This window comes from Dinoponera quadriceps, unplaced genomic scaffold, assembly GCF_001313825.1.
Source record: "Dinoponera quadriceps isolate SergipeBrazil2010 unplaced genomic scaffold, ASM131382v1 scaffold6118, whole genome shotgun sequence".
Taxonomy (NCBI): domain Eukaryota; kingdom Metazoa; phylum Arthropoda; class Insecta; order Hymenoptera; family Formicidae; genus Dinoponera; species Dinoponera quadriceps.
The window spans coordinates 1132447-1147894 of record NW_014562572.1 but is presented as its reverse complement, the minus strand read 5'-3'; the positions used below and the strand labels follow the sequence as shown (position 1 = coordinate 1147894).

The 15448-nt window shown below is 45.7% G+C and overlaps 1 protein-coding gene across 6 annotated transcripts in view; it reads right to left on the bottom strand.

Annotated features, from left to right (window-relative positions):
• The window catches only part of LOC106751134, a 90224-nt gene that overhangs the window by 24973 nt on the left and 49803 nt on the right, over positions 1-15448 (bottom strand). For all 6 annotated transcript variants that reach the window (XM_014631940.1, XM_014631937.1, XM_014631942.1 and 3 more), the window contains 2 exons: positions 14770-14867; positions 11960-12169 (listed from right to left, as the gene is read on the bottom strand). In XM_014631940.1, the coding sequence (XP_014487426.1) occupies positions 11960-12169; positions 14770-14867 (308 nt within the window). The remainder of the gene's footprint in view (positions 1-11959; positions 12170-14769; positions 14868-15448) is intronic.

Genomic DNA, 15448 nt, shown 5'->3' with positions numbered 1-15448 from the left:
GGTCTATTTTCAAACCAAGCTATTGGAAGTGTCGTCGTAGGAGGAATTGATTCGGGAAGAAATCAAACGGACGAGTGTACATTCACGAAATTTTTCGGGACGCGGTGCGCTCGGTCGAGAGGCTCTGACCTGTGGATTCAGCCTCAACGATTCGATTCTCGCGCCAACTCTCTACGACGCTATCTCCATAATTCGTTCTCTCCATTTGGTCTGAAGAATTATACACTTGACTTAATCTGACAGCGGGGAACGAAAGAATACGGAGTAAATCGGAATGAAACGAAGCGTAGTAAATGTCCCGACACATAAACCCGATGTCTTTAAATTTCCGCACGCTATAACGGAATTATACCGCGTCATTACACGAGATTACACCGACTCATCGAGCACGTTAAAGCGATATTACAGTCTCCCTTCGTGCTACAATTGTCTTCTCATTGCCGCACGATGTCTTTTTTCCTTTCTCTGGCTCCACCTTTCTCTCTCCGATAATTTTCATTTATTTCTACATATTTCGAGACACCCTGTGAGACAGCCTGTATACACACAGAAGCGCGCTCTGCGCACGCGAGCTATTGTAGCGCGTGTGAAACTGGGTCGCGTCGAAAGAGTTCCATAGAAGCGCGTTACACGGAGGTAAATATGAGTGTATATTTTTACGCCGTTGCATTAATAAAAATTCTAACACATCGTGTTAAAACTCGACGAACGTCGCTATATGTTCATCCTGTATTTATCGTAATAGCGCTGCTTGCGCTGTATTTGAAATCCGAAACGAGTTTCGAACGAAACGGATTTTCGGCGATTCTTCCCGTTTCTGGGGAGAGAAAGAAAGAAAACGTGGGATTTTAAAGGAGAAAGAAATTTCAGTGTATATGTTCGGTGCGCTCCACCTCCCGTAAACAACGTGATTCCGCGCGCATTCGTGAGCCTCCGGTTTTTATCTCAATTAAGTCCGCTCTCGGCGACTCTCCGCTTCCGTCGTGAATGTCCGTTTTATAGAAATAAATGGCGGTTCGTGCAAGGCAATTCATTATTCGACTCTTAATGATGTGAGCAGAAGGGAAAGAGAGAGAGAGAAAGAGAGAGGAAGAGAGAGGAAAGAATCATAAATCGCACGCCGAAGGAGTCCATTTCCTCGTGCTCTTTGGAACGAGGCGAAATAGGCCAATAGCGAGGATCGATCGGCTTTTTGTAACGTTTATTCAATCACTCGTCGGACAGTTTACGTCATGCAATTTAATTAGGCGAATACCGACGAAGGGCGGAGATTCCGATCAAATTTGATGTGTTACACTGGAAGCTCCCGTCGCCTCCATGATTCCGGTCGGATTTGGGTCAGCGCGCTATTAGCCCGCGGAGACTGCGACTTCTCGATGGATTAGATTTAACGAAGCCGAGATATACAGCCGCAAATCTAAAATCCGCCAAATTCGCCGGAGGAAGATTCGCGTATCGCGCCGCGTTCACCTGTTCACGTGTAAACTCCCCGCTCTGTGAAATTCATAATGGGGCCTTGTTCTGAACGTATACATGGAAAAATGATTGCTGTTGAATTAAATTTCTAATTAGAGTAAATCTTCTTGATTCAATAATATAATTAAAATTAATATCTTATAAAGGAAAACATTAAAACCGACATTATTTTGCTCTTAGGGAATGGAAATTTATGCGCACGGATGCGAATGAGAAATACTTTTCTACTCAAATATGTCGCGAATATCTATTTTCTAAGATATTTGAGGTTTGACGCTTCTAGAAACAAAGCCCCAAAACCGGGCACATTCATGATACCTATAGGAAATTATAAAAAAATAAAATAAAAATTCACTGTGTCCGGAATGCGGTTCCTGGTTATGTGTGCGAACGGCACACAGAGTGTCCTCCACTTGCTCTTATGGATTGATTTGTTAAGTCATTTATTCAGGAACGAGCCGGGCGAAGAATGTCGCTTGTATCAATATATATCAATATACCGGACTATTTATTATTTTACTACGCAAACTTTCAGATTCACACACACGCGCGCACATACGCCAATTAGGCTCTACCGATCGAGATCGATACAACGTCAAGCGTGCATTCCGTGAATACCGAACAGATGGAACGAATAAATATTGCAGGGACCGAACTAACCGTTCAACATGACAGCTATCTACACATCTGTCCGAAATATGTATGGAGGACATTCTGCATACGGAACGATAATGATAATATATTAAACGTGCAGTGTCTCGGGGATGAGGGAATAAACCATGCGGGTCGATGAGACTATCTGCGAGACGCGGCGATCGATTTCCTCTCTTTTTTTTCCCGGCGGAGAGACTCTCCGAAGACTTGCCAACTCTGAAGCGTGTCATCCTTTGTACGCTCTCGCAAGACGTACATGCGATGCAAAGAGGTCGCCTAAAGCGCCCTATCTCTCTCTTTCTCTCTCTCCCTCCTCCTCTTTCTTCTTAGTTCTGTCTTTTATTACGTGGCGTGTCCGAAGTCAACAGTAGCCTCTCGAGAGCGGCGCGAGTCGCGACTTGCCGAGCTTTCCGGAAGAAGCTGCGGAAGATCGCTCGCAGTCGGCGAGGTGTGTCAAAGTGAGCGGCCGGCTTTGACTTAGCCGGGCCTCATTCAAACTCGGCTGCAACTCGGCTGGAAGATTACACTTTATTCTCGCCTTCTCTCGCCCGCGCGCTCTTTTCCGCGGAGAGCCCGTTTACCTGCTTTTTTGATTGCATCCGCGCGTCCCTCCCGATCGATTCTCCCGGGGATTAAGAGCGAATTGAGTAATATGAATGGCGGATTTTCGAGCAAACGGCAGGTGGATATCGTTCTCGATAACAATGACCCTCGTCAACATCGCTGGTCCGCGTGGATTTCCCCGTGGAATCCACCTCTCGCTAACTTCAGCCGAGATTTCCAGTATGTCGCACCTTCATCGCGGCGTTTATCGATAAAACGATATCCGCGCAAAAAAGTTGGCAAGCCTCGAGCCGGAGCGTCGGCAAAAAATGCGGTCGACGCCTCCGTCTCGTGAGATGGTTCCTCGACCCTCTTTTTACGCCCTCGAGGCTTCGGCCCGTAACACGCTGTAATTGATCGCGGAAACGGAAATAGGAGGTGCACGTGGGAGGTCGCGTAGCTGGTGGTGTTAACTATTAAGCTATTAACCGAGCTAATTTGCACGGCGCGCATTTGCGAGGGAAAACTGATGTAACGTTTCTCTCCGCGTGCGCGAAATAATTGATATAACGTTTTTGTTCCGCGGACGCCCGCTGTCGACTGTCCGTGGAAACGGAAGAACGAGGAAATATTAGGGAGATTACGTTCACTGGCGCTTAATAACGGCGGCTTTCTCACCGTTGCCGGTTGCATTGCACAGCCGTCGTCGATTCCACTATCCGATCCCTGATTGCAACGCGGCGCGATTCAACGAAATTTCTCGCGAATGCTCCTGAATCACGGGATCGACGACATCCGACGAGAACATACCGTTTTCTATGATTCATTCTAGAAACTCACAAACATGTGTGTATTCTCTCGAATAGACGAATCTAGGCCTAACGGATCGCTAGAATGTAGACAGGGGGGTAATCAAACGTCTAAACAGGCCTTCAGTTTCCCGTCCGAGATGTCGAAAAGAAAATCATAATATACGAGTGGGCTCAAAGGCGTGAGACAGAAAAAATGTACAAAGACAGAGAGGGAATTACGGCGGAGGTCACACAGACACAAGAAAACGCGTGAGGGTGAGAGAGTAAGAAAGAGACAGAGAAATAGAGAAAGGAAGAAAGAGAAAGAAAAAAATAGATAGATAGATAGATAGATAGATAGAGACAGTGGTAGAAATAGAAAGAGACAGGGTGAGAGCCTCGGTGCAGACCGAGGTTTCTCTCCAGCAGAGGTAGGGCCACAAGAAGATAAAATTGAGATCTTAAGACATGTACCGATGGTCACGCGTTGTCCGCCCTGTGGAGTAGAGCGAATTGGCAGCCGCAGTCCCGGGGCTCTCGGGCTCTTCTGGGGTACTGAAAGCACTGCTCCAGGACGCAGCAGCCCCCGCCCCCGCACTGCATCACCATATCCGACAATGTGGTCATTACCTTCAGTCGTATTCGTTCGTTCGTTTTTTTTTGTGCGTATCGCATTATTCGTTTTTTTTTTTCCGGTGAACGTTTATCGTTTTTTTCCGATATACACACACATATATATATATTTTTTTTGTTTGTTTTTGGTTTCGGTTTTTCGTTTGCCGTGGCCGTGTAAGATCCCGCCGAACGTGACACGAGAGGGTGGTCGGGGGGGAGGGCACACACACGCAGCGTAGACACGAAGAGTGTGGGAGAGTACCGGTAATCGCATGTGACGCCAGCCGATATTCGCGAATTTCGTGCAGTCAGTCCGACGGAGAAACGACGTGGAGACAGAAATAGAGGAACAGAAGAGATTAATAGAATTAAAAAGTTGCGTTAATCGAGATTATCACTAAATTGGTAATCTTACTGGCTACGTGAATGCGGATCTAATGAGACTGTTCGAAGGTGTGCGGATCTTCTACGCTAAAAAATAGTACGTACTATAATGTATACGCTAAAGGCTTTCTCTTTTACTAAAGCTCGTCCGAGCTTGATCTCGCTACTGGGTTCTCTACCACTACTACGCTGTAACTACTACGATTGAGCTTAGTTTATTGTAAATCGAGAACTATACAGCACGCGGCACGTGACACGCTCTACAAGGAGAAAAATTTATCGACTGTCAATTTAGTCCCTGACCCTGCTTCCCTTTTATCTCAACCTGTTATACAAACGCGACACTTTTCCCGCGCCGGTGTTCGGCCAAATCTCTCGAACGACAGCATCGCGCTGGCTGTATCGCGAGAAACGATTAGTTCAATAATTCATCGTCACAAGAGGTAGACGCACTTGGTGTTTTACGTGGCTATGAATCCATCCTTACGACCCGCTCGTACGACATGTTAAAATTCATCACGTACCAATTTGCCCGTCACAGTCAAGCCCCAAATTGGCGATATAAATTTTTCCCTGTATAGTCCGGTGGGACACGCGGCGACACCTTTGAACGTTAATATTGCGCTAGTTCAACGGGGACATCGCTCGACGTTATTTCCTCTTCCCTTTTCCGAAGAAGAGTTCGTTCTCACCGTGAAAAGGATTCGTAAACAGGACACTCTCTCTTGTGACTGGGCGGACAATTTGATGCATTCGCTTTACCGCCACCGGGACCGGCCGGAAAGATGTTCCAGCTTCGACAACATTTTTGCAAGACTGATGAGAGAGAGAGAGAGAGAGGTTCTCTTTTTTTTCTTTATTTCCCTTGTGATCCCGGTGGGAATCTCGAAGAGAAATTCTCGTCCGCCGTGAAGCCTAATATGTCAGTTCAACAGTTGCCGCCGCGCATGTGTATGGAATAAATGTCATTACCGGCTCGTAAATGATTTATGAAGATTCTCTCGCGCGAAACCCCGTCGGCGGAATTTTCATTTTTTCTCGCGTGGCGTGAAAAATGAAGATCGTCCGGCGAACGGAGGTTTTCCACGAGAATGCGACATGAGAAGGGGGGTGGTGGATGAAACATTGTCAAGGATAATTATATATATATATATATATATATATATATATATCCTATAGCCATTCCCGTTTCTGCGTCAAATTCCACACGTTCCATTTCATCGGCAACAATAAAGCTCGCGATCGTATCGTACGCGGGGACGACTGACGCTCGCGTTGCGTAGAAAAAAACCCCTTTTACGATACCCATCCTCGTGGTAACATCGCGTCGCGATCGAAGTGATAACGGTCGAGTGTGGTCGGACGAGGTCGCGCGCAGACGTCGAAAATCTCTTCCGAGCCGGAATTCACAGCCAGATCTTGTATTTAAAATTGTCTTAACTTTATCTGCAGATGCTTCGCGGTCAATGATGTCAGGTGAGCCGTAAAGCATTTCAAGATTAATTTAAGACGATTTTAGACATAAAATATCGCCACTTTCCACTTGTTCTGAGTGGGATTCCGCTCCAAGAAAGTTCAAGAACAAGATCGGACTGCGAATGTACGGGTTTTCCCTCACGGCTGGTTGAAACTCGAGCGTTCCTTCGCACAATAAGCGCCCTTCCAACGCGATTAAGTATTCCCTGCGATAGAAAACATCGCAATACAATGTCGTCGGACAATAACGGTCGGATTTTGAAAAGATCGCTCGAGTCGGCTCGTTCCGCCGAATTCAAGCTTGCGCGGCGCTCGCATTGTACCCGCTGTGCACCCAATTAACTTTCGCGATTCAATACGCGAGATATTGAATTATTGTTATGCACGTATACTCGCGCGGGGCCGCATGCATGGCGAGCGCATGGCCGCTCTCGCTTAATAACGGACGAATTGTGTCGCTGCGTAATCGCGGGGCTGCAGCCAGCGGCTGAAATCTATGCGCGCGTAAATGGCAGCGGTGTTCGGACGCGATAATATCTATCGTCGCCGTCGAAGCTTGACAGACGGAGCCGCCGTTCAAACTTTCGTAATAAACGGTGCATCGTCGCACGATGACCTTCTGTTCCCTTCGACCAAAGCTAGCCTGGTTCGTTCATCGAACGTCGCGTTAATTCAATCGAACGTTTTCTCCCCGTGCGTGATTCTAATGTTTACGATTAACGTAGCGAGTCGTATAGTTAAAATCGCGGCGAAACAAGGGTCGTCCGGAAACGGAAAATCGAGCGGCACGTTAGCGTTTTCGCGTTGTCGCTATATCGGCGATTAACCGGACGTTTCGCTTTGCGCCGCGACCTCGTGAAAAAAATTACACGTGGCGAAAACGAGAAAATCGTTGGCACGTGGGCTTTTTACGACGAACACGAGAATTGGATCTCTGAAACGCTTTTAATTCGCGAACATTACGTTACTTTCGTGTTACTGCAAACTATTATAAAATAAAGAAGAAAGAGAGTGAAAAAATCAACGTTAAACAAACGGCGCAATCACGGCGGATTTTTCGAGCTTTCGCGAAATCGGGCGTTTGCGTTCAATTTGACGTAACGCACGGCAAAAACGTTTCGACGTGAAACATATTCGATAAAGCGGCTTCTCTTTTCTCTGCTCCATCTCGACCCATCCTCACAGCGATTATTTACCGTCGATAATTAAGGAGGTTGTGAGGTTCAGCGTTGTATTTTTTAATGGTGCATCAAAGGGAGGCTTTGAATCTACTTGTAAATCTAATATTTATCAAGCAAAATTACGTTCCTACATATTTATATCACTATTTAAATAATAAATGTTGATTTGAAACGAAATTGAGGTAAACATATACAGGATGTCACATTTTAATGGAAACATAAAATTCACTGCATCTTGCAAATGCACCGATGCACCAATGTGTAATGATTGATATATATATAATAATCGATTTCTTTCATATTATTATTTGGAAAAGTGTTATATTGTAATATCGCGAAAAGGGAATACTTTATGAGATATTTCATATTTTGTACTAGAAAATATCAGAATTGAAAGTGAAGTATCTTGAAAAATATTCATATTTCGATAATTTAGAAGATATTAAAAATAGAAATTAAAATAACATTAATCTCTGCTAATCTCAAGGAACGCATATAAAAAGTATCAATTTTAATTGCAAACATCTCAGCTTTCGAATGGTCGATTATTATTTAATTACACGAACGGTTAGATAATATTTCAATGTATACGTGGTGCAAGTTTCATCGAACTCTTATCAAATTCGTTTTACCTTACAACCACCTTAAATCGCGAGAAGTCAAATCGATACGTCTAGAATTTTTCTCCGTCTGGCCCCCTCCTCCTTCCCAGAGTTGAGTCGTTCTCGTTTTTCACTCTCGAGATATGCAGATTACGCGGACGGATTGTGGTATATAGCACCCGGCGAGGTATTAGATGTTGGCGGCGTTTCAACTAATTACTCTCTATCTTGAGCCTCGTTTGAAATTCCGCCGTGACGTCAAACTCGACTCGAGAGGTGAGCTCTTTTGTTACGTGAAACAAACGGTTCGACGTGTGTGCAAGAGAGAGAGAGAGAGAGAGAGATAGAGAGAGAGAGAAGATTGGTAATCGCGCAGACCGAGCAAAACAGGTCCAGAGCTGATGTTTGCGAACACTGAAGTGTTTGGTTTAATAGTCAGTAAACTTTAGTCGTCCGAGCAGTTTGATATATTCTACCAAATCACGCCGAAATATAGCTTGCGAGCGTCGAACATAAGCTTGCATGAGTGGAGTCGCGGATCGAAAATTCCTGTTGTTCTTCCGGAAAATAAAGTACGCTTCGTTGCGGAAAACCGTTAAATTCGTCGAACGTGACAATCATTAAAGCGTTTCGGAAATCCATATTTTCTTTTATAGTGTGATACACGTCAATAAGTATTGCAACGTGATTCGCTGTCAATGGGACGAGTGATGTGCATTTTTATGTCGTCTTCTACGACGACTTCTCCGGCCCACTCGATACTGATTTTTCCCGGACAGAAAGGACAGTTGATTAGCATTAACCATCTCGATAACTCTATTTCAAGTTGAACCCGCGTTAGAGAGAACTCTATTTAATAGCGACTAAGCGAAACAAAATTTCGTAATCTATTTACTTCGCGGATTGATTCTCACGGAGGACAAACTTTAATTCGCGGCTCTCAAAAGTGCGATTTTCCGAAAGCGGTCCGTAGTTTCAAAATAGTCGCTGTGTAAATGTAACGTTACATTTTTATATACACGGGGATACGCAATATGTATACAGTATATATATTTATACCGCACAGAAGTTATTGGATACGCGAAATGAACAAATTTGCTTGATCGGCCACGTGTTTTAATCCTCGCATACTTGCCCACACGCACAAAATCGTTTTTTCCTATCGGTTCGTCCAATCAGCAGTTTTTCGTCGTCCGGCAGAAGAGAATTTCAATTTACCACGCGGAACAGAATCTAGAAAAATCCACAATCCACCCACCCCTTTCGTGCGCGATAAAATTGCCCGCGTATGCGGCGGAACGCACGCATATGCTCATAAACCGCGTGATTATTGGAAACTATGGCGTTCAAAATATTGAATACGATACCCCGATTCGCAACGATTCGCTGCTACAGTCTGTTTAAAATAAGTTTAGGCTTTGACGGTATTCTCACGTCTGCATATAAAAGGGCCGAAAATATTGTTTGGAAAAGCGATTAAATACATGAAAAAGTTGAAACATTTCGCGTATGAGTAAAACATTACGAAGAGTCGAAAACGATTGATGACTTTCCGGAACGTGGTGCGACTCGAAAAACGTCGAAAAAGGAAAGCAAATTGAATGGCCTTTTGCCACGTTTGCTCAAAATAAGGTCTTATCACTGCGTGAGGGACGAATAAAATTAAAAGCGAAGAGCTTAGATATTTCCATTTGGACCATTCGGAGTCGTTTGTATGTGAATGACGTGAAATATCGAGGCGATTTATTGAATTGTCTACATACAGTATAATTGGGCAAAAAGCACAGTTAAACAACATTAACTACTCATTCTAATAATTTCAGCCAATAAAATTGTACTTCATAGCAAATTCATTTTACCTTTAATAACCAAATGTTAGCAATGAGAGCAAAGTTCGGGCTAAGCTAATGAGAGTCGGCTGCTATCACTAAGTGTCATTTCTCCGAGTATGCCAGGCGATTATGAACAACTGAACTTCATATTGGTACATTTACGTCATAAATTAATCAATTACATCGTAATAAACATTTATTATCATTTTTACTATGATTACGATTCGACAGTATTTGAAAATAACGTCTACACTTATTTCAAACAGACTGCACATCGCACCGCGTCTGATCGCGACTCGCTGGCGCCTCTTCGCAAAACCGATCTTCGCTCCGGGTTTCGCGCATTTCCGAACGGAAACCCCACGGGAGAACTCGGAAAACGCGCTCACCCGATCGTACGCGCATTCACGAAACCGCGACCTGCGGGGTGTTTGTTTTCAGAGCGAATTACGGTTCCGTAAGCATATCGGAATCCGAGGTATGCTAATAATCCCACAGGAAGCGCCGTTACGCTTATGTTACATGTTCGCGCCCTTATTTACGTACGTTTACGTGCGTTACGTCTATTTTCTGTCTGTCCGTTCATGCGTCGGCATTGCTCGAATTTCGCTCGCCGACGGTCGGACAGGCATCCGGATTTACACCCGGGTAACACACTCGGGCAAAGAAACTGGCCCGCCGATGCATAAACGATGAAGATTGCATCGTGCGCGTGCATAATCGAACAGCAATATCGCGAGCGCTCGCGCGCGATCGTCTCGGAATTCCAGCGAGAACGAATGCCGGACATTCGACGCTCCGATTCGATCCCGTTTGTAAATCGCGCGGGCTTATATTCGACGCCGCCTTGCGCGCCGCCGTTACACTCGTACGCGCGTCTCTCGTGTAAATACCAGTCGAATTTGCAGCGCGTGTCTCTCTCTCTCTCTCTCTCTCTCTCTCTCTCGCGCGCGCGCGCGAAAATACCACCCCGAGCGGTTTTCCGCGGGCGCGTCCCTCGCGAACTCGATACTTTCCCGGTGATACTTCCGCGCGGAAACACCGATCCCGAAATCTCTTCCTGTAGGGGAAAGTTGCCTAATTCGCAGCAGATTCTTCTCTTCATATTGAAAGAAAAAAAGAAAACAAAAGGAAATTATACCGAGAGTTTTCACGCGCGATTTCTCAGATGCCGGTGGACACGGCGAGTTCGAGCGCCTTCGACGCGGAAGGGAGGATTAATCTCGGCTTCCTTTTCTCAATTGACTAACCCGACAGTACCGGAAAAGCCGTAATGAGCTAATTCGACCGTCCGATTTGATTGTTACCTCGGATCTGCGGCGATCCGAGCGAATCGGAGTTTCACGCGACGCTGTGGAAACTCGGCCGAAAGCTCGACGCGCGACGATGCGATCTAAAGGTAAAAGCTGAGAAAATTAATCGAGATTATTGTGACCGATTGTGAGCTAGTCATGAGATAGTTGGTAAAGGTTGATTTTAACGAAACTTTGTCTATGTCTAAATATGTACACGCGAACTCGACGAGGAATTCAGAGAGTCACGATCGCCGGCCGGAGACGGTTTTAAGTCGCGAGATCGTTTCTCAACCGCCTAAAACGGAGGTCGCGGTTTCAACCGAGAATTCAAGCATCTCCCGTATTCTCGAAATTATTCAAAGTATATCAGGGAAACGAATTTTATGCGCACCGGCACACCCTCTGAATTCGCTGCTCCCGGCGAGCGAGATTCTCTCAATTCGTCCGTCGAAGACTCGCGGATCTTTTCCAGCATCATATGTACGCGCTCTCCAAATTTCTCGGGATAAAACTCCACTCGGCAAGTAGAGTGACAGTTGAATTATTCAAACTCGAGTGACCTTTCATACAGAGTGCGTTCTGCACTCTGGATCGTTGAGTGAATATTTTTATTCCACACTGAAAAATGAATCCGATGCATCTTATCTTTGTTAAAAAAAAAAAGAAAAAAAAAAGAAATCCACTCTAACCGCAACGTTCACTCGTGTGAACGCTGCAGCCAATCAGAGATTCCAGATTAAAAGTGCTCGTGCTTGAGTCAAACGTCACATCTTGTGATTCCAAGTGGCAGTACTCACTGAGGGAAAAAGATCGTTAATCCGACTAAAAAAAAAGTCCGCATCGACTGTATCTTCTTGTTGCTCCAGCGAGAAAGCGGCGATTGTAGTAACACTTATTAGAAAACCGGTTCTCTCGGCTGTAGTTCTTTCATTGTGCGGCGCACAGTTGTGGCATATTTGCAGATAGTTATGCCGGATATTTTTCTCTCAGTGGGAAGAAATTTGTAGAGCATGCTCCGCCTGGCTGCGCGTTTCGTCGCGAGTCGCGCGGTGGCGAGCCCGCAGGGCTCTCGCAGGGTTGCGCCGCGGGTGCAGTATACCTATGCGTTACCTGAGAGCACGCGTGCTGCGTCGGGTGTTGCGTGTACGCGGCGTTCGCGGCCGCGCACACGCCGGTGCCGGGGACCTTGAGTTGCTCCTTGTAGTCCGGCTGATACGGCAGCAACATGCGGATCTTGCCCCAGCGATTGAAGAAGAGCGCGATCGCCCCCGCCCAGACTATCAGCACTAACACTACTATGCCCACCTCGACGCCGCGGATCTGAAAGCGAAGCAAGTTGCGGAGCTTGGATTAATTCGCGGCTCTGACGCCCTCGTCTGCGTTTCTCTCAGGCGAGCGTCCCGTGTTAAAGGAAATTCTCGTGGACTCCCGTCTCGATACACGGAGAAACGACAAGAGGAGGCTCGAGCGAGGAATCGAAGCGGCTCTCGAGAACGAGGGACCTTCCTCGCGTAAATCACGAGACGCCTCAACGACAGCATACGTCCAAAAGATACACGGAAAGAAATAGCTCGCTTGAACTTACCGGTGACAATGAACAGACCGCGTTGGTGAAAGGAAACCGAATTTCTGTTGCTTACACGTCCCGTTTCCCTGCCGTTTTAATGACGCCAGAAGCGAGAAAACTTATGTCGAAAATTCTAAACGAGACATCAGAAAACCTTATGAACCAAATTCAGTTATTGCGAACGAAAATTCGATTTCCTTCGACCAAGACGCGTTTGTCCAGGCAGAACGGAAAATCACGATAATATCGAAATGATGAAAAAAATGATTATAAAAGCTCACTTTTCCATCATTTTCTCATCATTTGACGTTATTTTAAAGCCATCGCCGTTTTCTGTTCTACCGGGGTGATTCGTTCATCGTGAGGTAAATAAGCAAACTTTTCTCCCAGTGTAAAATCCGACGAACGAGACTCGTGTCTCTGCGTGACGAATCGACAGAGACTTTCGGAGCCGTTGCATGTGCAGTCCTCACCATTTGAGAGATGCGAGCGAGAGGAGATCTCGCGGTAAAATCGTCTAGTACGAAAACGCGACGGTGATAAGGGAGACTGACAGTCATATTCCCGTTCAGACAGCCATCTCGACGCCGTCGCGAATATATCATAAACGTCTAATACGAGCAGCATACTGTACCGAGGGGAGAATAAGAACCTGTGCCTCGACTTGGGCCACATTCTCTCTCTCTCTGTCTCTCCTTTTATCGCTCTCTATTCGTCTCAGCGGATGCTTAAATCGCAGAGTTCGCTCGCAGGAGGAAAGAGTCGACAATTCATACGCGACATTTTACCGATGTGCAGCCATTATGTTTCTCCCGCGTTCCTTCGTTCTACGGAAACGGTCCGGTGTACGAAAAACGTCGTCTACGGGTTCTTCGCATCGACTGAGATCTCTCGTGCTTCCGTGATTCTTATATGTTTTATATATTTTTACTAATTTCAGCTATATTGTAATTCAAACCTTTCCGGACATTTATACAGTCTGGAACAGTGTAAAAACCTGCATTGGCCGTCAAAGCCCCAAGTTGCTGGCGGAAGGTGCTACATTATACGTTGCCGGTAGAGGATTGATTAGAAAACGTCGATCCGACACGGCAACGCCACAGAATTACGCGTAAGATCGTCGCCAAGACTGCGAGCAGAAGATCGGCGTTATTTATTGTCCTCCGTCGGACATTTAGAGTGGATATACTCGTACGACGGAAAATTAAAGAAGAAATATAATCTCAAGACACGGTCAACACGAGCAGCGGGGCTGCTGCGATCTCCTGGCGTTCCTCGATTGGATCCGGAAAAGTTTCACGACACATACTCCGCTCCCCCCTTTTTTTCCCCCCCTTTCATTCTACCGGCAGGATATAATCCTATCTGCCAGGCGGCACAATAAATCACCCGTGACTGTCTCTCCTCACGGAGCTGACACTTGGCATCGTTGATTTCCGCGGAAGAACTCGCGCGAATCGGCGAGAGTCCCTGAGAAATACGCGCGTCGCGCGCAGGATGTATTGAAACGAAGGCGTGTAATTCTCCTGGATTACGCTCGGGGAAAATATACACGGGAAAAGATCTCTCCCTCGAGGAAACGTCATATCACTAGAGATCAAGAGGCTCTCGATATCTCAGCAGCGTAAATAAAACCACCCGACAAGAGGAACCTAATCCTCTCATTTTTCTTCGCGAGGAAGCGTCTCCTCGAAAGGACTCGAGCCACAAGCTATATGCAATCAGGACACTCGAAGAATAAGGGTCGCAAGCGCCGACGGAAGGAAATTTCCGAAGTTGCAGCGTCGAAAGGAAGCGGATTTACCTGAAACGGCGCTACGTCGAAGCTCGGAAACTTGCTGCGTTAAGCGAGAAAGGAATCTCGCGATGATTTTGCCGGTGTTGCAGCGTGAACCGTTGGTGGCGACGGGAAGCGAACGTCGGAACTCGTTGAACTCGTTCTTCGGCCGCTCGATCGTAGCCGTAAACGTTAATAAAAAACGAACACGTGGATAGTTTTCAACCGCATGGGGAAAAAGGTCGGTTGAATAAACGTGGCAACGAACCAAATGCGTTTTCGTTGAAGGAAACAGAATTTCTAGTTCTTATAAATTAATGCTGCAATTCTAAGCAAATTTATGAATAAATCGTAAAATCGTAAAATCCTACGATTCTATCTAGAATCGCGGCATAAATTCAATTTTTAGGACCGAAAATTTGGTTTCCTTCCATTAAAATGCACTCGGTCCGTTCATTGTCACGTTAGTTCAACCCCTCTCCTTTCTCCGTGCGATATCGCAGCACCTCGGAGGAGGTTTCCCAACGCGTGACGACGTCCAAAAATTGCGAATCGCTCAGAAAGAAAATAGCTTACTTGTATATACGGTTGAGGTTGTTGCGAGGACGGTGGAGGTGGTGGAAGAGGACCACCGGTTACCGCTGCATCTTGCTGCGGGGACGTGCGTGGTGGCTCTGAAACCATAGAACCTCGTTTACATGATGCCATCGCCGCGAAATTGTGCGCGTTCAACGCCTTTACACGAGATTTTACGCGACGCTTTATGCCGCCCGCCTCGTCGCTTTATCTCGCGAAATTATGTCGACAAACTCATCGTGCACATATTAATTATCATGCATGCGTAAACAAGTGATCGACGACGGATGATACGTTAACTCGAGTTCTCGAGGCGTTTTTATTTTCTTCTTCTTCGAAAGTAAGCTCGAATTGAGTCCACCTTGCGAACTTTTCAATCGCAATTTATTCTTTACCTTTCCCCGATATTTTGTCAAATAAATTGATTTTTAATGAAATATAAATATACGAAATGAATGAATAATTAAAAGAATAAATAAATAGATGTTGTTTACATATACCGATGTCTCGAAAGTGCGCGATCGCAAGGCCGAATGTGAATCAATCGAAACTCTTTATATCGCGGGTGCTTCTACTATACACACATAAAACTATCAAAAGAGACGAACGATATTTGTCACATATCTCTCTAAATGTAGCTGCAAGCCGTACGTAATCAAACTAAAACGCCTCAGTTTTA